The 26,996-nt window shown below is 39.4% G+C and overlaps 1 protein-coding gene and 1 long non-coding RNA gene across 2 annotated transcripts; one reads left to right on the forward strand and one right to left on the reverse strand.

The window, feature by feature from the left end:
- Positions 1-383: 383 nt before the first annotated feature.
- On the forward strand, positions 384-18,178 carry LOC103156871 (guanine nucleotide-binding protein subunit alpha-11-like). Its single transcript, XM_007579068.2, has 8 exons — positions 384-641; positions 949-1,121; positions 7,400-7,584; positions 8,913-9,067; positions 10,396-10,524; positions 12,035-12,164; positions 13,840-13,993; positions 17,169-18,178. Exons 2-8 carry the CDS (start codon positions 971-973, stop codon positions 17,369-17,371), a joined length of 1,107 nt encoding a protein of 368 aa, XP_007579130.1. The 5' UTR covers positions 384-641; positions 949-970; the 3' UTR covers positions 17,372-18,178.
- Positions 18,179-18,627: 449 nt separating this feature from the next.
- On the reverse strand, positions 18,628-21,183 carry LOC107834032 (uncharacterized). Its single transcript, XR_001659816.1, has 3 exons — positions 21,096-21,183; positions 19,510-19,741; positions 18,628-19,426 (listed from the first exon to the last, which is right to left on the reverse strand). It is a non-coding gene; the product is annotated as an uncharacterized LOC107834032 (long non-coding RNA).
- Between the last annotated feature and the right edge of the window lie 5,813 nt (positions 21,184-26,996).

A 26,996-nucleotide genomic window follows, 5' to 3' on the forward strand; every position in this document is an offset into this window, starting at 1 on the left:
GTTTTCCACCCCTGCCACCTGGAATAATTTGGAGAGGAACTTAAAGTTATCATGTCTTGTTCCTTGGGGTAATTTAAATCAATTCCAATGACCGAGAGATCAGCGCTCTTGTTCTTCTGAAACTGCCCTAATGTGTAATTGTGAGATTTTTCTTGGTTGTGTTTTTTGTGTATTTGGTCTTGTATTTTAGATTTTATATGTGTTTTATGCTGCTGTCACTCTTGGAAAAGAGATTCTTTTAATCTCCATCAGTTACTTTTCCTGGTTAAATAAAGAACACACACTATGGCTCACTGAATGGAAGCCGTACGCTCTTATTGTGGAGACGGGTTTTGCGTGTTTTCCGCTTAAATTTGCTGCGCTTTCACGCTGCGCGCATTCCAGTTTCACAGAGCGCTCAACGGATCAGGGGAGACGGCGCATTCCTGTGTAGGCGCGGCAGACCTTCCAGAGCGGGTTGACCGGGAGAAAGACGCTGAAACCCGGCATCAGCTGGAGGGAATGACGGCAGGTGTTCGCGGGTAGCTGGCAGGAGGAGAGAGGAGAGAGGAGAGGGGAAGACTGGGTGGGAAATGGATTGCGTAAAGCAGTCGGAGCCTGTGCCTGTACCATCTCCAGGAAGTTTGAAGCTCTGATTGGAGGTAAGGAGATACGCTTAAGTAGCTGAAGTCCACCTTGGCCTTTAAAAGAAACAGGATAATTAGGTTCGCTCTGGTTGTTTGTCTAAAACAAACGCTGTAAAAAGCTTCAAAGTTAAAAACACAACACCACTGTAAAGGTTTTAAACGGTTTAAAGTGAACCGAGTCTGTATAGAGAGTTTTAATTAAATATCCTCAATGTGTGATGGAATAAATCATGGCAAGTTGAGTCAAAATTAAAGCGACGCCCTAGTTTATAACATACAATTATAAGTTCTGGTTTATAGCATGTGATTATTCTGGTAACAGGTGGATTTTCTAAGTTTTGTCCATGGCGGGGTGCTGTGACTGGATCTACCGCACCTGCGTGTGCTGTCTGTCGGAGGATGAGAAGACCGCCATCGCTGTGGACAAAGAGATCAAGAGGATCCTCAGGCAGCAGAAGAAGAAGGAGAGACGAGAGATTAAAATCCTGCTGCTGGGTGAGTAACAGCAACGCCGCACCGGAGTTCAAACACACGACGGCACAAAATCAAAGCAAAAGGCACGAAGAAGAAAGTTACGGGCAATTGCGAAATGCAATTAAAGGATGTGGGGATGACGCCCAGGATTATCCTGTGTTCAGCCGCAAACTGCTCTGTTTGTTTGGCAGCTGCGCGAAATGAGGCTGAAACTATGTAAGGCATGTGTCACTTTGAGGGTATGTGAAGAATGATCTGGATTAGGCCTGGCTGTACACCTGAAAGCAGCGTTTGGACACACACATCCCTGAAATCTGTGTGCAAGGATTGGTTAAACAACTTGGGGTCCTGCTGACAGGGGCAGTGTTTCACCCTGATGATTAAATTTAGATAGATAACAAATTAAAAAAAAAAAAAAATGAACTGGTACAAACTGTTAAAAATAATTAGAGCTGAGATTGCACGTGTGTGGCTCTGTGCTGTACATTGATGCAAAGTTATGGCTGTTTTGAAGCTTTTGTCTTCGGTCAGCCGACGTTTCCTGATGCGATCGTTCTTCCTACTTGTAAACCAGAAAAGTTCAGGTTGGTTCTGAATATTTGGGCACATTTTTTGAAGCAGGAAATTTTTCTGCTAGGCCCTCTGTTATACTAGAATTTATTTAGAATTTAAATACAGCTAAAAAAAATATTTACACAGACAGACGTTTAATCAATTTGATGTTATTTTGATCTGTTTTTCCTACATGTTTTTTAATGCTCTTTGTGATTTTATCTGCGAAAGGTGCAATGCAAATACAATTTTAGTTACTTACTTCAAGTGCTTTCCATGTCTGGATAACTTAAAACAAAATTAAAAATTTGAAAAAGCAAACATTTGCACACTTGAGGCGCTGTCTCTTTTTGTCTCAATGTTCTGCCCATTAACCTGTCCTACTATTTGTCCCATTTAGTCTTCTCTCTGTCCACCACTCCATTAATCAATCTTTATATTTATACATTCGGCTCTCTGTGCAGTTTTCCATCTACCAATGTATAATTTTTTAGCCATCTGTCTGTCGATTTCCCCATCCTTGTTCCATCCATTCATTAATCTTTCCACCCTTTCTTTACAACCGTCTGTCTCTCCATCCATCCCGAAAGAAATAAGAAATGTGTAGGACTCCTGGTTGTGGTGCTCAGAAAAGATTCCCCAAATATGTGTCCGTCATAGCTTCACTATTTGCAGTTTTTCCGACATTTTGTTAGATTGTTTTCTAATTGTTTGCTGATGTAAAGCTCTGTAGAAGAAGATATTTACGATTTCTTTGAGCCTTTAAGCTGAAGACTACTTCTTTGTACTATTGTCAATATTAATGAGTGATGTCAACTTCTGCTCCATCTACATTTAGCAGTATTGTTTGTCTTTATTATGACTGTCAGAAAAAAGACTGAGAAACTTGAATACATTAATTTGACCCATTGAAAGTAGCATAACTCACGTGTGAAATGACGCACCAGGGTTGTATTTCTGTCCAATATTAGCAAGCTAAAAAGATAACAGGAATGAACCAGGATTAGGGAAAATCCTGACACTGTAGAGATCCTGTAAACAATAACATCAAATTATTTCCCAGTCTTATTGGCCGAGTGACTGTGTGACGAGACAGAAAACAAATGTTTGTTTAAGGGAACAGGGCTGTCTGTAAAATCTTGATAGCGTTTCACACAACTTCCTGCTGCTCGGTGAATCATTCTTGGAAGGTGTTGTTTGGGAAGCGCAGCAGCAAAAATTAACAAGTTCGGAGATCGTCTCCGGCTTGAAGAGGTCGTTTTGATGAGACGCTGTAGATCCTGTCGATAAACTGTGCTGGTGTCATGTTACGGATTGCCAGTCCCTTCATTCCTCTGAATAAAAGCCATCACCCAAAAGCATTTTATTGATATTTCATGTGTTGTTTCTCAGTTTGCTTCGAGGAACTCGTTGAATAATTGGTTTTCTTCAGAGCTTTAATGAGGCTTTTAAATGGCCTGGTTATCAGCTCATATAAACATCACTTAGTGTGTAGTGACATGCAGCAAAAATAAAAAATTAAGGTTTGAAATGTGAAATATAACATTGCCTTTAAGATCTATTGTTCATAAAATCTTTAAAACGCCTGAGTAATTGTGATGTTTTGTTCTAAAAACTGAAGACTGAATGCTGGATGGTCACTTGTGCATTTATGTCATTTCCCTCCTATTTTTTTTTATATTTTACATATTAAAGCATACACTTTACATGAAATGAAGCAAACCTTTTTTTATCACGGTTTTATTTTTTTTACATTGCAAAAATGTAATTTTAACATGGTGGAAACGTTAGTCTCACGTTTCCACCATGTTTGTACCTCCATTTTTTTTTTACCCTTGAATGTAAACTACTGGACACAAGTTTATTGTATTCATCAGTGTGTGAATGTTCGTAAATGGGTGAATGTGGTGTAAAGCACCGTAGGGACTTCTGGACTTGTTAAAGCACGATACAAGTACAGACGATTCACTATTTATACCCAAAATCTGTCAGAGGAGTGAATCATTTTGGGCTCAATTGTACTAAAGCAACCTGCTCATAATGAAAATGCTTAAATCTTGTGGACAACATGATTTATTGGTAAATTATTATTTGAAAACGGTACTGCATTCCAATTATTTAGTTTCTGATCCTCATTTATATCAAATTACGATTAAAATTCAAGCCAAATTACTGCTGGTAGACATTTTTTACAGCGATAAAGCCACATTTCCTGAAAAAGTCCAACCTGAAACAATCAAAACCACAAAATATACCGGCTGGCAACGGAGTAAGAAAATGTCTGAAGGATGAAGAACGTAGCAGTTTGTATTCGGTCTGGACACTTTGACCTGCTGTTACACTTCAAAGTCTCCACAGAAATATTCAAAGTAATTTACTGCTGGAATATGAACCAGTGGTTAACAGGAGGCTGAACACGGAGAAGCTACAGAAAAATGGGCAGAAAAGATGACAGGGATTATAAAATGAGGAGGAATCAGATGGAACCTGTTTCCCTGGGGAAATGCATGTGGTGGAGGACGACACTGATTTCCTCTTAGACCACATTTTACACCGGAAATGCAACGTTTAGAATCTGCTTTGCATGCCCACCTAACGTCTCAATCAGTGTATCTGTTTTATATTTGTTTTCAATGTTAGCAGAATTAAGGAAAGAGAATGGCTCTGTGTTCTGGGTCACATAAAGTTCATGAGAGCAATAACAAGTCAGTTCACTGTATTTCTAGAACAGTGGTTCTTAACCTTTTTTGAGGTACCGAACCCACCAGTTTCATATGCGCTTTCACTGAACCCTTCTGTAGTGATAAATAAAATATGATCACAAATCAGAAAAAGGTTTCACAAATCCCAAACATGGTTTTAAATATTCTGCTTGAAGGGGGAGAATAATATAGTCCAGGTTTGAAGAGTCTAAGAGTTGTAGTTTTTTAATTAGAGCAGTTCTAGTAATGAAAGAGGTGCCAAAAAATGGTGAAAATCTAACTTTATTGAGTTTTCACAAATCAGAAAAAGGTTTCACAAATTCCAAACATGGTTTTAAATATTCTGCTATTAGAGCAGAATAATCTAGTCCAGGTTTGAAGTGTCTAGGTGTAGTAGATTTTAAACTACAGTCGATTAATGATGCGGAAGGTTGTGAAAAATTAAGTGGAATCGCCCTTTAGCTATCGGAAGCTGGAATTGGAAACCAACTTCAGCTTCGTAAAAACGTAGGGAAACCTTGATATATCAAGACCTTTACTTCAGTGCCGTAGCGCATGGTGAGCAAGTACGAGGTGCTGGTTGGAGGGATCAGTCCATTTTAACAGAAAGAAACTCACAGAATATCAAGCCTTAGTATGAGCGTCCATCTGCAGTGACTGACTGGGGGACGAGAGGACAGGAAAGAGACCAAGTGTCCCACTTTTGTTCAGGTCTTCACAGCATTTTAACCTCATTTTCTCTGTCCCTGTTTTGAGTTAAGTTTTGTGAAATTTTAACATCAGAGACAGTCTAGTCAGAAGCTTCAGTCTAGCACACAAAAAAAAGTCCAGGTGTGCATAAGGTGAGATAAGATCTGTTTGACAAGTATTATGAGAAACTGCAGAGTATTTGTGCCTGATGCTAAAGTCAGGTCATTGCCACTGTGATGTTTTCAGTTAAACAGGAATTAAAAAAAAAAAAAAGCAAAGATGACAATCAGTTTGTGATGTAAAAGGCTGAAGTTGTTTTGTTATTGTTCTGCTTCGCCGCCTCTTGGGTTGTTTTTATCTGCATAGATTAGGGTGATGGAAAGGCTTTCCAACCTGACGCGTCAAGAGCTCATCACCAAAAATATATTGTTCAAGTTCCACTGAAAACATTCAAAAAGCTGATCTGCAAATACCTGATTGCTGTAGAACCAGTAAAGACTTTTCAGAAATATATATATATATATTTTTTTTCCAAATTCTTTTTGCATTGCTTTATTGTCTGTAAAGGATGCTTGTCTCCGAAACAAAATTCCCTGTTGAAAGAAAATATCTTAAAAGTATTTTCAATCTAAATCTATGTACGTGAATAGTTTCAATCAAACTCAAAGTGAAATAATAGAAAAAAACACTTGAAAATTCAGTTTCTAAACCTCCTCTACTTTTGAGTGGTCCAGTCAGACTCACACCAGGCGCCACAGTCAGGTTTGGAAATCAAAGTCTTTTCCTTACAGTGTAAACATCTCCGGCCAGACAGTCATGGAAGATACGATAAGAGAAGATAGGACTTGACTTTATTGACCCCACAGCAGGGAAATTCAATTGTTAAAGCAACTTGCAAAGACAGAAAAAAAAGTGCAGGGCTCTTCTTTAGTCTCCTCTCCTGGTTGGAGCTGCCTGCTCCCCAGCAAACAACAACAAAAACGAATTGGAAAGGCAACAACAGGCTTGTAGAAAGTCATTATTAGAGATGTGCTCACTCCAAAGACCCTTCTCGCGTAGGGGATCTGAGTTGTGGGACCGATTCAGTTCACTGATGAAGTGAACAACCAGGTATTAAAAGGAAGGGAAGGGAAACCTGAAGCAACAGAACCTGAAGGCGCTGCTTCTCTCTTAATGACCGCAAATCAAACAAAATGCATTTGAAACATTTGCATGATGTCACCTAGGTGGAGGCTGCTCAGACCTCATTAACCCGCAGCAGTGCTAATCATTGCGGTAGTGGGGGTAATGATATTTTTTATATCTTCGCTATCTTTCTGACTTTGCTCCCTCATAAAACCCCTCTTAAAATCCATAATAAAAGGGTTGCGTGAAGAAAACGCTGCTCAGCTCTCCAATGGAGACATGGTTCATTAGAGCCAGCTTTATCAAAAGCGGAAGCTTTTAGGTCTAATCTTATAAGTAAGAGTTCCTACCTTCTTTACTGAAACTGGAGATGCTCTCTGAAAACTAAAACCTCTTGTCTCTGACTATACAGCTCAATGTATACACACCCCAGGTCTGTGGGATTTAAACATTTGTATTTGAAAAGTAAATTCAAAATATTTTTTCACATGCCATCGTACCTTGCGCAATTCAAGTGCAAAACAAACAAACAAAAATGTATTAGAGGAAAGCATAGAAAAATAAAAAGCTGCAGTGAGCTGGTTGCTCATGTCTGCAGCCCCTTGGACCAGAATTTGTATTTATTTATTTATTTTTTTATGAATTTTGAAATAAAGTTCTGCTGATATAATAAGATATCCAAGCCATAGGACAACTTACAAAGAATCAAAAGGGTTTCATTGTATAAAGATATCAGTCAGGAGAAGGGTGCAAAAAGCCATAGCATTTATGTACCATTTCAGGGTGAAGGTAGGTGGCAGTAGTCACATAAAATATGTGACAAGAGAAATGTTGCAAATTTTGAATTTCTCAAAACTTGATGAGAAAATCAGTCTGAAACTAAACATCATGGCAAATGCTGTTGATTACTGAGCAGAAATGAGATCCTTTTAGTGCATATGTCTCCAATGGCAACAAAGACGTTTCTTTAAATTTGGTTTTTGGTAGAATAAATTTTGACCAATCAGAACTGATTGAGAGAAAATTTTAAAATTTCAAAATCTGGCCCTTTTTGTTTTTGGTTCATTGCATAATCTATTTGTCTAGAGCGTGGCAGAAAACCAGAGCAATGTATCATGTAAAAGAGAAGACATTACTACAGACATGGCTGACATTAATAATGGTGAAGGAATTAAATATAGCTCACTTAATAATCCTACTTATTACCAACCATTGCTATTGCTTCTTCAGGAACTGGAGAAAGTGGGAAAACCACCTTCCTCCGACAGATGAAAATCATCCACGGCCGAGGCTTCTCCGAAGAGGAGCGGAAATCCTTCGCTAAGTGTATCTACCAGAACATCTTCACTGCCATCAAAGCCATGACTGGAGCCATGAACACGCTCAGAATCCCTTACACCAGCCCTGAGAACGAGGTAGAGCCCCACACATAAATGTCGGCCAGCATAAATACGCATGGTTGCTCTTGGTTACACTTGAATGCTCACATATAAACACAGGTGTGAAGGCATCAGGTAAAAAAAAAAACACTTTAATGACTGATTGGATTGTGCATGCAATGAGAAAAAGGCATTTATGACTCAAACAAAAACACACACATCCTTTTGTGGTCGGAAAAAAGCCTGCAGCATCTACATGAAGACAGAGAGCTAATGGTTTCCTATTAGCTTCCTAATAGGAAACCATTAGAGGACTAAATAGGCAGAAAGTGTTGATCTGTCTTTCAATTTAAAGGAGTTGTCACAAGACTATTTCGAACTCGATACCGATACGACGAAAAATATTTGATACCGTTTTCAATACCGTGGGAACATTTTTTGAGTAAAGGCTTCTTCCTGGTTGAGAGTAAAACTATGATTAATGACAATATGACTAAAAATGTTTGATTTACATAGTTAGGGCACAACCAAAAATAATTGAACAATTAAGCTGAATTAGAAAAATATATGTATTTTACGTTGGACGTCACTGTTTGGAGAAAGTAGACAAGATAACATTTAGCGTCAATGTTATTATCCTTGTGTAGTTTTGATTCAGTTCTGCAATTTTAAAAATGTTATTAGAAATACTTATCTTTAGTTTTCTACTGTATGCATCCATTTGACTGTCAATTTGTTCTACACAGCATATTATTTTTACAGCATAAACAAGGATCTGCTACATGCAAATGTATTTAGCAGCACTCTTGCGCAATTTCTGTCTTTCTGATAATTTGTCAGAACAGCAGCAAGGTAGTTTGCTCTTGTCTGTTTTATTGTTTTAAAACAGACAATATTTAGCAGACGGTCGTCCACTGATTAACATCTTGCTGCATTAATTTGTGCCGCAGACGAGTGGTACCGACTGGGTTGTTTGTGTCCAGGAACTTAATATTTAAGCAGATATTGTTAGGTTTTGTTGTACAGGAGGTTTACTGCGTCACTGCTGCAGATGCAGGAGTTTCACTGAACTTGTCCAGTTGCTCTCAAACGTCAGTGTTGCAATGTCAGCATGTGGGATCCTCTGCGTCATGGAGAAATAATCTCCAATCAGCCGGAAAAAGAGCGTCGCTCAGGTTTTCCTGGACGTACTTGCAATGTTAGCAGGGTTTGAAACTTGCTTGCAGTTCTTTGGCAAATGAGTATCTCTGAATCGTTTATTTTTCTAGTATCAATTATATTGAGAGATCGATAATTGTCGTCGTAGTCCATGTCTTTGCAAGCATCTGAAACGCTTCTCTCCCCGTCCGATGTTTGCTCTCTAGAGGTTCGCCAGGTGGCTGCAGGATGTGAACACGATGCACATCGTCCACCTGGAGAGGAGATACGTGGATGCCATCCGCCGCCTCTGGTCAGACCAAGGAATACGGATCTGTTACAGCCGTCGCTGCGAGTATCAGCTCCTGGACTCCACCGAGTAGTGAGTAAAACCAAAACATGCTTATTCTGGAGGAGAAAAATGAGCTGCAGTCAGTGTGACTGGACTGGGAATGAGAGGTAGTGGCGTGATGAAGTGCCTCTGCAATGTCAGAAATGTGAAAAGTCTTACCAGAAGACTGCGCCTCAAAGTATGAATACCACGTTAAGAAATGGTTGTTTTAGTAAATTTACTGGTGTCACAACTATTTCCCCCTGGAGTGATAAAACGTGAAAGTTTTTTTTTTTTTTATTATTATTACTGTCTGCCTTTGATAAGTATGGTGTAGGAACAGTGATGCTGTGGGCATTTTCTGGGCACCAATAACAACTTTTTGAAAAAGCAGGACATTGACACAAATCTGAGTACTAGAAAACTGGTCATCATTCAATGTGTATGACCAAATCAAAACAAAAATGTTTCACTGGACACAAAATTAACCTTCTTCAATATCCTCCATGTCTCCAGACTTAAACCTTTAGAAATGTAGAAATAAAGCAGTAATTAATTTTGTATTAACCTCAAAAACAGAGATTTAAAATACATCATACTGGATCTTCGTGGACTGAAAATGATGGGAATTTGTAGTTTTGATTCATAGATCTATTAAACATATTAGTTGTTAGGAAAAAAAAAATCATAATCATGCTTGCTTATTTTGGAAACTGATTATCAAATTAGATATTAACAAATAGAAACACATTTAATTTCTATGTTTGAATAAATTTGATTCAAAATTAATTGTTTATTCTTTTTGGTTTTCGATTTCTGAAATGAAATTTGAGTCTTCTTCTTTTCTTTCCCAGTTTCACCCCGAGAAGCAAAACCGTCACAGATTTGCTGTGTGTTTCAACACTACAGGGCGTCTTCCTGAGCCAACTCTGTGTTTTTGTGGGATCACGCAGCTCTAAATGTCAGAGTGCAGAGTTTACCGCCTGTTTCTCGTCACGGTGTAACGTATAGCAGTAGGTGTGAGCCCGACGCTCAGAGGATCAGAACACAGCCCGGGTCCGGCCGGTTCTCTTTAGTCCCTCTTTGCTATTGCTGCGCCGTCCTGTTTTCCCAGCAGCTCTGTCATCGTGATGTGTGCTCGATAAGGGACAGTCGGTCAACACTGGCTAATGACAGCTTGTTTCAACAACGGCCATAAAGATGCTGTTTGCACACAGGTCAACGTGGGCTCTCCCCACCCGCCTCTTGTGTTTTTTAATCACACTTCTTCTTCCCTCACCAATTCATCACTTGTCTCCTGTTACTATCAGTTTGTCTTACAAAAGCTTCATGTAAAGCAAACAGCGGCAGGGTTTTCATCAAGTCTCTCTGTCTTTCAGCTACCTGAACAACTTGGAGCGGATCTCGGCCCACGATTACATCCCCACGGAGCAGGACGTGCTGCGTGTTCGGTTTCCCACTACGGGCATCCACGACTACTCCTTCACCATCAAGAACATCACGCTAAGGTGGCCGGGCCTCACATTACCGCCCTCTCACAGGGACAAATCCAATACCAGCGCTATTCACGGAATACTGTTGAGGCTTTGTCTGCTCGCGTCTGCTTGGACACAGTAGGATCACGTTTCTAATTGCCTCTCTGCAGAGTTTGTGCTGAGAGGTGAAGTGTCCATTTTGTGTTTGATTTTGATCCAAATCCCACATATGAGGGTTTCTACCATTAAAGGTTTAAACCTTCACGGGCGACACAAACACCGAGCAGCTTTAAAAGGGAATGAGTAGCCCGTCCTGGACATATTTTAAACATAATTCTTATTTTTCTTGTTGCTAGCTTTTTTCCTGTTTTTATATTAGATTTATTTATTTATTTTTTTTTTTGAAAACTGGAGGAGGTGTCTGCTTCCCTTCTGACACAGCGAACGGTCGGAGGCGTCACATATCGTCAGTGTGAAGAACGTCCTAAATTCGCCGCCTGGTTTTTTGCAGCTTCGTCAGAGTTTGTAGGCGTGAGAATGATCTGTGAGAACTGGGACAGTTCCACATAATTCATTGTTTTTCTGCCCCAATAATTAATGACACGATTCTTAAATACAACTTGACTGGTTTGAACAGCGACAAAAAAAAAAAAAGTGTCAAGAAACAATGTTTGTTCTTACTACTGTATGCCATGTTTCTGGTTTTCAGTCAGCAGCAGGGCTTTTTCTTTTTTTGTGTGTGAATTTCCTTCCATATTGGCTGAACATTAAAGCACCATAATCCATAATCAATGCTGTTAATCAAATGAAATTAGCAAAAGCAAAATGTGAGATGCATTGGTGAAAAGAATCTAAGTTCCCTGTGATCAAACACTTTGCTCACAATGTTTTTAAATCATTTTCTCCAATCAATGCTATTTATGCCATTTCTATCAATGAAGACCTTTTGTTTAACTCTCCCTTTCTTTTTTCTCTGCCATGATTATGTAAAACCTTCCTTCTTTCCTTCATTTTTGTTTAAGCTTTTCTTTGTTTTATTCTTTCTCCTTCATTCTTCTTTCTTTCTTTTTTAGTTTTCTTTTCATGCAACATTTGCCCTTTCCTCATCCCCTCCTATTGTTTTCTTGCTCTTCCCTTTTTCCTTAATTTTGCCATTTTATTTTTTCGTTCCTTCGTTGTGTCCTTACTTCCCTCCTCTGAATCCCTGCCATTCTATCTTCTTTTCTTTGTTATTTTGTATTTTAGTAACTGTACCTTTCATACTTTGTTTTTGTTTCTTCATTGATTAATACATTTTTTTATTTCACTCCTACCATTTTCGTTTCTAAAATTTGGTCCTTTCTCTCTTCTGTGTCCTTTCCTACGACCGCCTTACTCCGTTAGTTTGACGACTTTAACCACTGATCAACTCTCCAGGAGAGTTTTTTCGTGTTCTTCAAAACCCTCAGAGTTTGAGTTCATTTTTCAGTCCTCAATAAGTCCTTCACAGTGATGCAGACAGGCTTTCTTTATCTTCCCTTCTCTTTCTTCTTCCCTCCCTCAGGATTGTGGATGTTGGCGGCCAGAAATCGGAGCGTCGGAAGTGGATCCACTGCTTTGAAAACGTGACCTCGCTCATCTTCCTGGCCTCCCTCAGCGAGTACGACCAGGTCCTGGAGGAGAGAGAGACCATCGTAAGAAGAGTTTGCTCTCTTCGCCCTTCACTCTGTTAGCTCAAGCAGGAAGTGGATAATATAAGAGCTATTTTATGAATCCATTTCTTCTCTCAAATCATATTTATATCATATTTCCAATGCATATCTGCTGCATTTCCTTAATTATGGAGACTCGGAAATGGTTTCGGCTTTAAAAGCAGATGCTTCAGATGATTAGAGCAGTGTTAAAAGTTTTGATTATTTGAACTGTTTGTGATGTTGAGCTTTGGGAAGCATTTGAAAAGTCGGAATGAAATATTCCATCAGATTTTCAGGATTTTGCAAAAGGCCTTTATTAAAACTCTGCTTTATTTGCACATTTTATACTTTGTACTTCACAAACTTTTCTGTGTTTATCTGTCCTAGACCTGGAAGGACAAGGGTGCAGAACTCAAAAAATATTTTACAGATAAAAAAAACTGAAAGTTGTTGCTCATTTGCATTTGGTCCTCTTTATTCCAAAACCCTGAAATAAAATACAGTTGAAGTAATTGTCTTCAGAAGTCACCTCGTTAGTGTGTTCTTTCCAAGATACGAGAAGCAGAAAGCTAACAGTGGTGGCGGCGTCATGATGTGGGACATGAGCTGGAACAAGGAAACTGGTGAGAGTTAAAGGGGCAATGAATGAAGCTAAATATGTAGCAGCCTTTAGAGAAAACTCATAAAAGGTCACAGCAGATTTCAAACCGAGGTTCGTCTTCCAGCAAGTCAACAAAATCAAACACACAGCCAGCCGTGACACTTTTTCCAGGTTTTAAGTATTAAGTTAAAAAAAATGTGGAAACAGATCAATTCATGTTTTGTTTATTTCCAATTTTATAACGTTTCATCAGTTAAAGCCTAAAAAAGAAAAGTTTTGTAGAAAACCTGAACATCATTTCCTGTTGTTGACAAGCAGACAAACGCCTCAGCACTTGACCCTCCTGAAATCTGACCCAACCAGTCCTAGAATGACCTCACAGGCTGAAGGACAAGTCAGACAGGATGAGGCTTCACCTCTTGTAGTTTTGTTGTCTTCTCTGCCTCCAGAATCATTAGTGTGTTTGTCTTATGTAAAATGTTTAAGTCTGACAAAAACTGTTCATAATCTATAATCCAAGACCAGCAGTGTATAAAAAAAAAAATCCCTAAAACACTGCAGATAATTAACACCAGGTCCTCAATAAGCCTAACTTGGATGCTTCAATAATAAGCAATTTACTAACACTTTACTGTATTACTGTGTTATTTATTTATTTTTATATATTTAGATGTAATCTGTAGTTGTAGTTCTTTGTTTTTGTAATTGCATCCTTCCTCCTGCAGGTGGCACTGTCGTACAACACACGTCCTGCTCTCCTCTCAGCCCCCTGGTGCTCTCTTCTTCCCTCCCATGCTACGACTAAACCTGTTGTCTCTCCCAGACTCTTTTTGGTCTCCCACAGCATTCATTAACCTCCATGTTGGTCTGTTGCTCATTTTCTTCCCTTTGCGCTTTGTTTAAATTATTCCTTCCTCCAGTTTCGCCCTCAGCTACCCAAAAAGCCAAACTTGCTGCAGCTCATGTTTTCTGGCTCCTTGTGAAAATTTGGTTATTAAGGGATAAGTGGAAAAGAAAAACATGTACGTCTTCTGCAGAACCAAAAACATGTTAAGCTGACTGTGTGTTCCTCAGAACCGCATGCAGGAGAGCCTGGCTCTGTTCTACACCACCATCCACTCTGCCTGGTTCCACAACACCTCCATCATCCTCTTCCTCAACAAGACTGACATCCTGGAAGACAAGATCCGGACGTCAGATCTGGGGAAATACTTTGACAGTTTCACAGGTTCGTTGTTCTAAGATGTGCTTTTGGTTTTCATTTACCGCCACAAATACAACGACGAGACTTTAACGGATGAAATTAGGAGTTCATCAGAAGAGATTAAGAAGTTTAGCAGCTGTGTTTTTTTTTTCTTTTTATTTAACAGCTGCTAATTTAACTCGTCTTATTTTGTGTGTGTGCTTGAGTTTGAGCGCAATCTGACATTACTAAACGACTGCATTTTTTCTTAAGCTTGCTGGAAAATGTTCAAACATCCAGAGCAGAAATTGCACCAGTGTTGAGTCAGAGACAGGTTATCAGTCAATTTCAGTGCCATCAGCGCGCGCAGTGGCAGCTGTTTATTCTCATCACAGAGCGGACAGGACCACTGCAGGGACATGAGGGCTGTGATGCCGTTTGTCCTCCGGTCAATTTGCCTCTGACTTGTAACCGTCTCATAATGTTCTGCAGAAATAATGAATTATTCACCAAAAATATTGACAAAGTGATTTCAGCCCCACTGCGACTCTTCCTCTTCCTCCTCCTCCTTTCTTTCTTTCCTCCTTTCTTTCTTTCTTTCTTTCTTCCTTTGCTATTGTCATAATCATCTTTCCTCCATTTCTGTTTTTACTTTTTGCCCCTTCTTTTATCTTTTTCTCCTTTCGTCACACTTTTCAGTCTTTATCTTTTACTTCTGTTCATATTTTTCTGTCCTTCTCAACATTTTCATTTCTCCTTCCTTTTTCTGTCTGCCTTCCCTTTTCCCTCCCTGCTTTTTTATTCCATAGTCCTTCCTCTTTCTTTTCTGTCGTCCATTTCCCTTCCTTCATTCTTCCCTTCTTTGTATGGTTGTTTGCTCGATCTCCCATTTTTCCTTACAGTCTTCGTTTTTCTTCCTGACTTTCTACTTTGTTTTTCTTTTCTCCATTTCCTTCCTATGCTCATTGCTCCTGTCCTTCCCTTTATATTTTCTTTCCTCCCCTCTTTTTTTCCTGTTTTATCATCCCTTTCTCCCCGCTTCCTTCTTGACTCGTTTTCTTCCTTTCCCTACCTTCTGCCTTTTAAATATTTTATTCCTTATTTTCTTACATTGCTCCTTTATTATTTCCTTCTTCCATCATTCATGTTTTGCTTTTCTCCTCCCCGTTCTACTTTTCCATACTTTATTTTGCTCTTTCCTTTCTTGTTTCTGCACTCTTCTTTTCACAGTCAGTTCTTTCTGTATGTTCCTCCTTACTTTTTTGCTTCTCTTCATTTTTGCTCCTTTTTTTGTTCCTTTTATCCCTTCATCTTTGCTGCTTTCCATTCCTGCATTTTTCTCTCCTTCCTTCTTCCACCCTTGCCTTCCCTCTTTATCTTCTGCCTTTCTTTCCTCTTTTCTTCATTCCTTCCTTCTCCTGTCTCCTCCTGCCCTCCGTCCTCAGTAATAAATGGTGCCTTCAGGTGCTCTTGATCAGCTTACCTTCGGTTCTGCTGGTGTAAAGAGGCTGTATGGCGTCTCATCGCTCCCCCCTCGACTCCATCACCTCCACCCTCTCTCCCTCTGTTTCCCTTGGCAACTACAGACAGGTATTTTGTTCCCTGCCAGCCCTGCACCACCACCCGAACACCCCACACCCCCCCTTCAGGTGTACCGTACGTATTAGGCGTGTGTTTGTGTGTCAGGTGGCTTAGGGTTAGACTTAGTGACTGTGAGCGAACACTTGTGTGCATCTGCAGTGCACCCACTGTGTTTCACCGGCAGCATTAGCACGGTAAAATAATGACTCATACAGGGTCAAGCTTCTTGATGTCAATTTAACCTTAATGACAACTCCGAGCAGCTCCTACCGCTGGCTGCTGTTTGCTGCTCATGCTGTTGTGTTCCTGTGTGGAGACTGCGTGGCCCTTATTACTGCGGCTGTAACTGCATTTGAAAGCACTGCTGTTAAGTAGCTTCGCTTCCCGACGCCGTTCTCTGACACTGAGAAACTAGATTTCACTTGCTCTTAAGCAATTAAAAACAACAATATAATGACAGTGTTTAATTCAGCCTCTAGTTACGGCGTTTTAGCCATTTCGCATCTTGCTTGTTTAGACTCATTAACTTGTCTGTTTGAACAGGACGCGCTACTCTGACCCGAAACATTTCACGACAAAGTCTACACACAAATAGATTTAAAATAAACAAAAAAGACATTTTATTCATTATCTCTCCAGTCCTTGACCTTGAGCAGGACAGAAGATTATGCAGCAGCTGCTGAGGAAATATTAAAAGTTAACAAGTTGAGGACAAAATAAGAATTGGAAAAAAAATAAAAACGCTGAAAAACAATTAACGTTAAATGAAGAATATCTGAAATTCATGAGATGGGAGTTCATCCAGTCACCAGAGTATGTGTGCGAATAGGTGAATGTTTGTTACGTTTGGACTCCTCTGGACTTGATAAAGTGCTACACAGGCCATTTGCATGAGTCCACAGCATGTTTGGCACGTTGTTTCCACGGCGAAAAATATTTCCAGTCAAATCGTGTTTTCTTTCAATGGCTTCTGCTCTTCCGGGAAAACTTCCCACAAACTTCGGTCATGGACAATTTTTCCGAAAGTGCATCTGTGAGGTCAGACACTGATGTGGGGTGAGAATCCAGACTCTGTCCTGAGCTGGTTTCGATTGGCTGTGGTCAGTCAAAGGAAACAACTCGGTTCAATCCAGTCAAGTTTACATAAAACTCAACGTAAATTGTATTTGAGGAAAGTTTGAATTGATTTTGAAACCAAATGACAGCTCTGTGATACTGTACACATTTTCCCCTTATCCTACATAAAGTCTAAACAATAAGGAAAGAAAATGTTTACCTTCTGTTATTTTTAAATAATCGGTTTAACGATCAGTTGAAATATGCAATTAGAGTAAAACAATAATGAAAATAATTCTAGGATATGAATGGTTTTATCTTTGATTTTTAACTAAGTAGCTACAGAATATGAACATTATGAGGACGTTTTAAGGAATAATATCTTCAACGGTGCTACATGTGGGGTGACTGTGGCTCAATTCAAAATGTCGTACCTCCTTAAAGATGTTTTATTCAATCTAATGCCCCTAAAAAAACAAAAAAACAAAACATAAATGGTTTTCTGTGATGTATTTTGGCTTTTTAAACTCCTACTGGTACTCAACACAGATTTTTGTCTTTCCCTCCAACCGTCGTCTTGCAGGTGAGAAGCAGAACGCTGAGCTAGCAAAGCAGTACATCCTCAAAATGTACGAGCAGCGTTCCATGAACCAAGAGACCCGGGTGTGGAAGACCATGTACCCACACTTCACTTGTGCCACAGACACCAACAACATCCGCAAGGTTTTCACCGACATAAGAGACACGGTTCTGCTCAAGTCGCTAAGGGACTACGGAGTCCTCTGAACTGTCACTCAGCGGCGCGAGGCAGAAGGAGACGCGACGGGTTCCCCACATCCGTCAGGCTGACAGGACTGAAAGCAGCGACTGAACACTTTCTCACACGAAGAACTCTTTCCGTATGAAATCCTCTCCGACTGTCATGTCTTATGGGTTTTTAACGGAGCAGCAGGCGGGATTATTTCTTCTCTCGCATCTAGATTTCAGAACATGAAGATCTGTAATAAAAGCTGGAATCACGTAGTTTGAATCACAAACTGTGTTTATCGGTAGGGTTGCTTTACAAAAGAAGCGTTTGGGTCAAACGTTATGCATGTTGCTCTGTAAATGACGCTGAAGTAGAGACGCTATGAAGTACAGCATGGCCATTAGTGGTGGAGATGGGGTCATGCACTCCACTGCTGCGGTGCACACATGAACAGCTGCAGGTGCAGACAGATAACATAGGAGCCTGTAAAAGTTAATATTTTTCACCAAAATGTGAACTGTTAGGACAGATATTTATCGGAATAAGCTGTGTTTTTCTTTTAACAATCCATTATGAATCTTGGAAATATAATGTATCTCTACAACAAAGACCCCAAAGCAGGTCAAATTCTTGAAATAGAAGCTGCCGCACTACACTGAATTTGGCTGATGAATTTACTGCTTAATGTGTTAAAAGCTACACTGTCAAGCTGCTCAGATGAATGTTTTTTCCAAGCCCGTTTTGAGTTTTAAAAAGGCACTTATTGAGTTTTTCTGCTTCTGATTTCCAGTTTTATTTGAGGTCTGACTTGCCAATTCAAATCTGAACCCATTTTTCAATCTTTTCTTTGCACTTAAAAGAAAAAAAACGAAGAAATGGCAAAAATGCGTGCCAAAGTACATGTTTTGGTCGATGCACTAGGAGACTGAACATGATGGGATTTTATGTTTTTGAAGCATTTAGTGAATAGCCTTAAGAAAAGACTGATTTTTCAGTATTTGTTGTGTCAGGGGGAAATCAGCTGAATCCAACTTTGGGCGATTGATTGGTGCATCTGTGGTTTTTAGTGACGGAGGATAAACGCTATACGGACACAGTTTTTCAGGAGGGATTTATAGTTGACTTATGCAGAAGTCTACAGACTTACCTGTACCCCTGCGAAGGACGTGTACAAACCCTTATATTATATACATATTTAATTTAAGATAATATCTAAGAAAATGTATCATCCTGCAACTGAAAACTTCTGTTTTTTTATTGTTGTTTTTTTTTTGTTTTTTTTTGTTTTTTTTTGTGGTGACAAACTCTCCTGGTGAGTCCTGGAGTCGATTTATGGAAAAGGATCTCAACCCCACTGTCGAGCACGGTGGATAATCTGTGATGCTGTGGGCTCAGAAGAAGCTTGATGTCTGAAAATCTGGTGGACGTTGCCTGAAATCTGAATACTTTTCATCATTTGCTGGGAACACTCAATGTTATCTACTACACTTATGCTTCTTCATTTTATGGGCAGGTATGTTTTATCTCAGTGTTGCCAATTCATTATTGCTGCCTGGAGGTGCAAAAAAAAAAGCCTCCAATCTGTTAATCCAAGCTTTCAAATCTGTTTTTGGGTATTTTCTATGTATATAACTGAGAGAAAGTGAAATGTAGAAGTCTGTCAGTGGCTGAAATATGAAGTGGTGTCCTACTTGAAACGGTCAGATAATTGTACTCCCATACTTTAATAACATTAAAGGCTAAATAAAACAAGGTTAAAGTGTAATAATAACTCGGCCTCGTATCGATTTAAATTGTGTTTTTTATCTGTCGTATCAATTTCAAGAGTCCAAAAGTAGTAAAAAGAAAAATAATAATTTAAAATCAAAACTATCTGACCTGAATGTAAAGCTCATTGGAGCAGAGCATTAAAAAAACACGTTTCTGATTCTTTGCGATGCATTTGAGGCCCTCTGTGCATAACTGCTGTTTTTGATTCATTTGTAAGTCTTGAATTTGTGATAATTGTTTACCTGTTGGACACAGACTGTGACCAGAGAGTGTCGGTGAGTGACCTGCCCTCCTTTGGAGGCAGTAAAACATTTGTGTAGAGTCTGGTGGAGGAAGAATAAAAAACATGGTTTTTATAGTTAATATTAAAGAGAAAATCTGAAAACACTCACACACGCACTCTCACCTGCTTGCTTTTGTTTGTCTCCTTGCCTCTCTGCTCGGTGTCAGACACTCGCTTGATGCCGGGGGTTTGCAAACAGGAACGCTGCTGGATTTGCATTGGACTGACACACGCACGCAGCAGCCGTTTCCATATGTTGTGTATGTTTGTCTGTGGTGCAGACTGGGAAAACGACGCAGATGAGAAACCTTCCACCGTGGTGTCAGTGTGTGAAACCCCAGCGCCGCGTCTTCCGCTGGCAGGAGAAAAGCGGTTCCTCATTAGCGAGGGACAGATCACTTCTGCAAACAAAAGTCTGTCACTTTTCCCCTTCTGACTAAAAAACAACAACAAAAAAAAAAATGACACAACTACAAACATGCATACAAATAATCCCCAAAAGGCAACCTTAGACAGACTGTCTGGATGCCACAGAAAGCATGAGGAGGTCGCCACGGTGACTGTCATCTACACATGACTTGATATTCTCATGTGTTGGACCAAATCTGTCTGTCTGTGGGTAGATGTCTGTTTCAGACATGTGTTCATGCAAAATAATTGATTGTGTCTGCAGCCAGCTGTGTGTGTGCGTGTGTGTATGCGTGTGAGTGTGTGTGTGTGTGTGTGAATCAACAAGGATTTCTCTGTCGATATCTCTGAAGGGTGTAGAACCGTTTGATTTGTTCTGGAAATTAAATTCAAGTTTTCTCAGGAAACAGGAAAGAGATGATCAGGTATTTTAAGGCTTCCTGTCCCAACGAAATGCAAGGCACAAGCTCAATGTCATAGTTTTGTAAGGATGGAACAAAGTCCTATTTTCTAAAAGTGACAAAACTCAATCTCATCGTTTCAAGCAAAGTTAACCGTTTGATCAGAATGAGTTTTGTGTTGAGTTTACCCAGCAGGGCTCATAATTTCAAAGTTGTGGTATTCACTGGAAAATGACAAAAGACTCATTCATGTGTCTTCAAATAACCAAGCATTCATTACTGATGACGGCAAAAACAAAGCTCATGTAAGTCACATGAAAATCACTGTTTATTGTGAGACTAAAGCTGAGTTCTTCCAGCACTAAAAGCAGACATGAACGTCTGCTGTAATCCAGTCTATGAATTGTTTGTACACAATCCTTAATTGCATTAATAACCTCCAGTTGCCTTGTGTTCACACAGGCGCTGACGGGTACCGCTGTCAAAGAGTCTTATTACTATCTGGATAAATAGATGCTGAAAAAATTCTGATGGGAATTTTCAGGAATTGCATATCAGACGCTAACATGAATTATTCATCTGCTATCGCTATTCATTATTTGCAAAAATAAAACATTTTCATGTCGACTGATGAAGAACAAAGAGTGCACGGTCTTTCACTTGTTTCTCTCTGTTTTGTTGGGCAATCTTAAGCTCGGTTTTTGTAGAAAAGCAAAGATCGAGGTTCCAGTCTTTGAAAACAATATTCTACCACTGGCATTCAGTTTTCGTTATTTTTATTTGTCTTCTGTGTGACCCCGAGATGAACTTCTCTGACTCGGAACGTCTTAATGATCGGGAGGAAAAGACAACGTTGCTCAGGACTAAATCTCAACTAATATGTTCATGCTGGTCTCTCACCCTTCCATCAGTGCAGAGGTTTAAACTGGAATGGACACCCACGCACAAAGTGGGTGGTTTATAATTTTCATTTTATGCAGCCGGTCTCCTTCTTGTTGTGGACTGCTGCACACCGATAAGAAGTTCCTCCATTCCCTCTGCAGCTCCTCAAATCAAAGTGAATGTCTGCTTTTGCTTTCATCAAACGCACACGCAGGTGAAGATTCTCCAACCAACCCGTCTGGATTCACCGGTAACTCTGAAACACCTCCAGACCCAATTATGTTGATAATGTTCACCGGCGTGCAGACTTACAGTACGCTGACTGATTAAGGTTCTGTGCTGCTGACCGGTGTTTTCGGTGCTGCATTTGTAAGATTATTGCTGTCGTCGTGTTTTCCCAACCTGCTTCTTTTCTCTGCGACAACAGACGCGTCGTCCAGGGGCCCCTTTCAAAGCCGCTGCAGCATGAGAGGACAAAGAGAGAAGCTGCTTATCAGCACAAGAAATGAATCAATTTTCCAGCATGAATCACCTCTCGGCTTCCCAAAACAGCTCCAGCGTTTACAGCAGCAGATGGCCCTTTTGTAGCCAACATCTCGCTCACCGGGCTCTGGCCTCACACACACACACACACAGGATACCTGACTGCTGTGCATCAATCCCAATATTAAAAGACCTTGAACAGAACAGAGGTGTTTCATCTACTGCTAAGAAAGTTCAGATTTGTGTCAATTTAGTCAAAAGTAAAACATTTACAACAAGTACTTCGTATGTTATTTCTACTCTTTAAAGTCCGCAGTGCCTTGAATAACACTTGAATCCCTGCACATTTTGTCATAACTACAAACTTCAAGATATATTTTTATTGTGGTTTTACATGTCAGACTAAGAGGCACCATTGATTTTGTGGCACATCTTGTGTCCAGAAAGTAGGAACATCTTGTCATATCTTTGGAACAATTTTCTTTTATTTTGAACGTTTAAATAGCCAAACTAGGGAGTTGTTTTTTCATATAGAACCCTCCTGTTTTAAAGGTTTGGATGAGGACCAAAACGGCTGCAGGACAACGGCAGACGGACTGTGGAGTGAAGAACGAGGGACTTTATGACTGAAAACAACTTACAGAGAACTTTGGGAAACACACAAAAGAGTCAGGACACAAAACAGTCACAGGATAAAGGAAGAATCCAGCAGTGAGTGCAAAAAACCAAGGAGTATAAATGCTGTAGGGAGAGATGCGGTTGCGGCATGGAGACCAGGTGAGTTCAATCAACAGAAATCAGAGCAACTGGGAGAGAACAGAAGCAGGGAAGGAAGAATAATTAATGGAAGAAATCAGAAATATCACACAAACGAACAACAGAGCAAAAATCTAACAACAATAAACACAGAGAAACACAGAGCAAATCTATAAGAATGCAGAGAAACTAATAGAGCTAATACTCAAAATTAACTGTTTGATTAACACAGAAATATACACAAATTTACACAAGAATAAACTACGAAACTCTGCACAAATGAGACAATAGTAACTCTAAAATAACCTAAATAAAAATATAAGAAAGATTCAAAACATAAAACCCCAAAAGTTTACAATAAGAGTAGGATAGAATCAGATAGCACAGATTTATCCTTTATTGTTCCTGCTGGGGGAAACTTTCTTTGCTGCTTTGAAGGAGCAGCAAAGAAAAGTCATGAAGAGAAATCAGCTGAGTGGAAGTGAAACTTGAACATGAAACAACTGGAAAACTGTCTAAGTTTCCTATAATAAACCAGAAACCTAAAGCAGCCACTATTTAACCGAGTGAGACAAAGACCACAGAAGTACTTGGTGGGTTTATTTTTTTTTTACTGTAACTTATAGATCCCCACAAATGAGAAGCTGTAACAAAGAAGCTGATTCCTTTGTTTTTAATAAACCATAGATAGCTGTCAATACCAGAGGTCAGTCTGACATCTGAAAACAAAAACACTAAAAGAGCTTTTTGCCTGATTTCTCTCTGTTTGGCCACAGACAACCTTACAGTGCTGACGAGTTGTTTCGAAATGAAGCAGCATTAAAAGCAAATATGTAACACTTCTTACAAAGTCAAAGGAAAACCTCTCTCGGATTTTCCTCCTAAAACTGAGCTTTAAATGTTCCCAATATAATAAGCTTGAGACGGCCCTGTTCTGGTCCAGAAAATGTCATTTCTGGCTGTTTTAAGACTTTAATGTTGTAACCCATTATTAGTATTATTGTATAGGAAATAATTTAATTGCTTTGTGGGGAAAAAAGTCAATTAACTTGAATTCAAAGAAAGTCTGGAAGCAAAAACTGATTTTTATTTTTATTTTAAATGCTTGTTTTTTATAGAAATATTAAGGTGAAAAACTGAAAAAGGATGTCTACAGCAAAAAGCTAATTAAACATCCAAATCCTCAAAGGGAACTAAATGTTGGATGGAAATCTTTCAACTTGAGCTTATAATTAAAGAGAAGCTGTATATCAGTTGCATAAATAAAGGCATCAGTGAGATGTGCTGTTGAAAAGTAGATAAAGAAATGTTTAAATAAAAATAGAATCTGTGTATTTATAAAACACAAAGTTCATCACAATAAAAAGACAGACAATAATCAATAAAACACTTGGTTTGAACAAGAATGTCTGAAGTGCATTATCAAACACTTAATTTGACAAAAGGTGAAATATTCAGTATAGGGGGGAAATGTGCATAAAAGACAAAGAAGCACCATCAACCAAGAAAACACAACTTTAGCAACAACTGCCTGGATCCCAGCACAGAAATATGACGCAGAAAAGAGCAGAAATAATGTTACCGGTGACTGAAACACCATACGTGAAGAAAAAGTTGCATTTAAAATCCTCAGAAACAAAAATGAAAACGGACATTTTAATACTTAGCTTAGCACCACTCAGAGGTTTAACAATTATTACAAAGTAATTTAAAAAAAAAAAACCTGAAATGGCAAACAATTACAACAAAACCAGAAAGAAACTTGCTCCCTTTAGTACTCACAAAGACTTCTTGCATATTTCTGAACAAACAAATGTCAATTTCATAAATGAGAATACAGAAAACACAGAACACCTTATGCCTCAGGTGGGAACCAAACAGGGAGTAGCTGATTTCATAAAAAACAAACAAACAAACAAACAAACAAAAACAGTTTTACCTTCTTAAGGAAAATTTATATCAGTGCTCCATGGAGGCACAATTCAGTCATCAATAAGATATGAAGCAACAGATATCTGGGTGATTTTACTGTAGACCCACAGCTGTATAAGACCTCCTGCATTCCCACTGTATTTATACTGTATTTGCATAACATAACTTTATGACCATCACTGCTGTGATGGTCATAAAGGCCTTCAGTGTCTTCAGTGTCGTCTTCTTTGTCTCTCTGCGAGTCGCCCTCTGATCACTTCAGCTAATGGAAACCAAGTCAGAAGCAGAGAGGCGGCGAGCCGTCTCATCTCCCCGGTGTTTAACATGGTCCATTACCACCAGCCAACAGAAAGTATCCAAAGTCCTCACCCGTATTCTAAACTGAAACATCTCCACCGCAACGTTCCTAAAAACAAGTTTATATTTTTCACAATCAGCGGGGCCCTCGGTGAGCTACGGTGTTTACCCATTATCGTGCCTGACCGCTGACACCAAATCAAATGGAAAAGTACAAGCACATTTCACTGTGGCCGAGGGGGAGATGCTGGAAACATTCGAGATCCACATCAGGTCAGCAGCTTGGTGCTTACAAATGGAGCGGTTTTGTCTCTCTGGCCCTCTCCTGTCCCTGAGGGAGAGACATTGTTTGGTCTGGTTTACAGCACAAATTTAGGTGCATGTAAGAGCTTTAAAAGCAGCAACAGAAGGGTGTTAGTGCCATGCTGTTTCCGCTGTTAAAATTTTATTTATGTATTTATTTATTTTTAGATCACTGCAAAAACAGATGCAGATAGAAACAGGCAAGCTTTCACTTTGATGAAGAAGGAAAACCAAGTCGCTTGTTATCTGGAAATGGCTGAACTGGATTTTAGCCATGTAGTAGCAGCATTTGAACAGAGATGGGGGGGGGAATCCCTCTGCGGAAAAATCACAACATTCAAACCAACGGCGTAAAAAATATATTTCTAATACATCAGACAAATATTGTATATCACACAAAGAGGACCTGAAATATTACTTGTTGTGGTTTTCAGGCAGAATTAACTGTTTCATTAACAAGTCTCCCAGATCCTGAAGCACCGTAACAATACCTCATTAGATTCACCTTAAAAACATTCAGTTGTTGTCTCTTTGGTCCAGACTGTTTTCCTCAAAGTTTTTCAAGGCATCAAGATACTTTTTGTGATTTTTTTTTTGTGATCTTCCCTGGATTCTGAACCACGAAGGCCACTCTTACATGAGGCAGATCTTGAGACACTGAGACGTTTCCCTCCAAGGATGTACGTCTATATTCCTACAGCTGGAATCCCAACATCCCAGAAGTGGCTTTGTAATCCTTTCTAAGCTGACAGATGCCAATAACTTGATTTTCATATCTTCTTCTATTTGTGTTGGATTGTGTTATGATGTTTTTAACTTCTTGGGATCTTTTGACCTACTTCAGGCTGTGCGTCAAGTTCTAATTAAGCAAAATGTCTTTATTTTTGCGGTACGGGCCGTAATCAGGCCAGCATATCGCAAGGGAAATTAAATCCAGCTGAACTCAGCCTGACTTTCCAAAACATAAAGTTAATCATCCTTAATTAGGGATTTTTAGAATGAGGAAGATTACCGTCTCAATGAAGGTGTTTGGATATTAAACTGGCTGTTTAGTTAGTGTTTTCCACTTCTTTTTGTACTTACTCGTTATCTAAATGCAGATGGTCTTAAACATGTCAGTGTGACAGAACAGAAGAAACTTGTAAGCTGTTGAATATGACGCTGGATTCATCATTTCAAAACTTATTTCATCATTGGAGATCTTTTCAATAGGCAACAGACGATTAAATGACCAGTTTTATTAAGATATCCGCTGTCCGAGTTTTTTAAACAGCACTTTCTTTTTTTCTCCTTTATTACTACATGCCTATTCTTTGCTTTTATTAATCCTCGTTTACATTTTGGATACTCTAGGTTTGGTCTGTGTTTTGACTATTTTCACTGCTTTGTGTCCCTAAAATGAAAATATCTTGTGCATCCTCTGGGTTATAACTCATGCATTCCTTTTGTAAAATGTGTTTCATCTTCCAGGAGCTATTAAATTATTGCAGCTTATTATTCTAGATTTTTTTTTCCAAAGGGCTTAATCCATTTATTGAACGACACTTGAAATCCAAAGCTTGAGTTTGCAGCTTCTCGTGGATACAAATTGGCCCTCTCAAGCAATCTCCACTGATTAATTATTATACCATGTGATTGTGAGAGGGAAGCTGTGGATGCCAGCCTGCTTAGAGACGTGAGCCGCGGTGCTGAGTTCATCGGCTACGCAGAGGTGACAGAAAGATTCACAAAACACATGCTTAGATTTTTTTTTTTTTTGTAAGCACATGTGAAATAAAAAAAAAAATCATGCAATTCGTCTGCTTGATGCACATGTGTGAGATTAAGAGGGGAAGCTGTTGAGGGGGAAGTGATAGCTCTCCTCTGTGTGAGTGCCGAGCAGGCTCCTGAAATGCAATAGAAGTAATTACGGCATTCAGCGGTGCATGGAGAAAATGCAGATAGCACCTGCTCTCTCAGAGAGAACTCCTTCAGCTGTGATTTCGCTCGTCTGTCCTGGACAATTACAGCCTGAGGAGAGTGTAACACCTTTTGAGAGAACACTTTTAATGCAGGAAAAGCTAAGGCTTGACTCTTCGCACACGAGCGACGCACCTCTGTGTGCAATCTTTATTTGCATAAAAAGGAACAAAAAAAAAACAAAACAGT

Source organism: Poecilia formosa, unplaced genomic scaffold (genome assembly GCF_000485575.1).
Source record: "Poecilia formosa unplaced genomic scaffold, Poecilia_formosa-5.1.2 Scaffold507, whole genome shotgun sequence".
Lineage (NCBI taxonomy): Eukaryota > Metazoa > Chordata > Actinopteri > Cyprinodontiformes > Poeciliidae > Poecilia > Poecilia formosa.

Bases quoted from the DNA above. Each gene is read 5' to 3' on its own strand.
- LOC103156871 (XM_007579068.2), top strand. From the start codon at position 971: ATGGCGGGGTGCTGTGACTGGATCTACCGCACCTGCGTGTGCTGTCTG. The intron at 1,122-7,399 runs GTGAGTAACAGC...TTGCTTCTTCAG, and splicing joins GATTAAAATCCTGCTGCTGG to GAACTGGAGAAAGTGGGAAA. The intron at 12,165-13,839 runs GTAAGAAGAGTT...TGTGTTCCTCAG, and splicing joins TGGAGGAGAGAGAGACCATC to AACCGCATGCAGGAGAGCCT.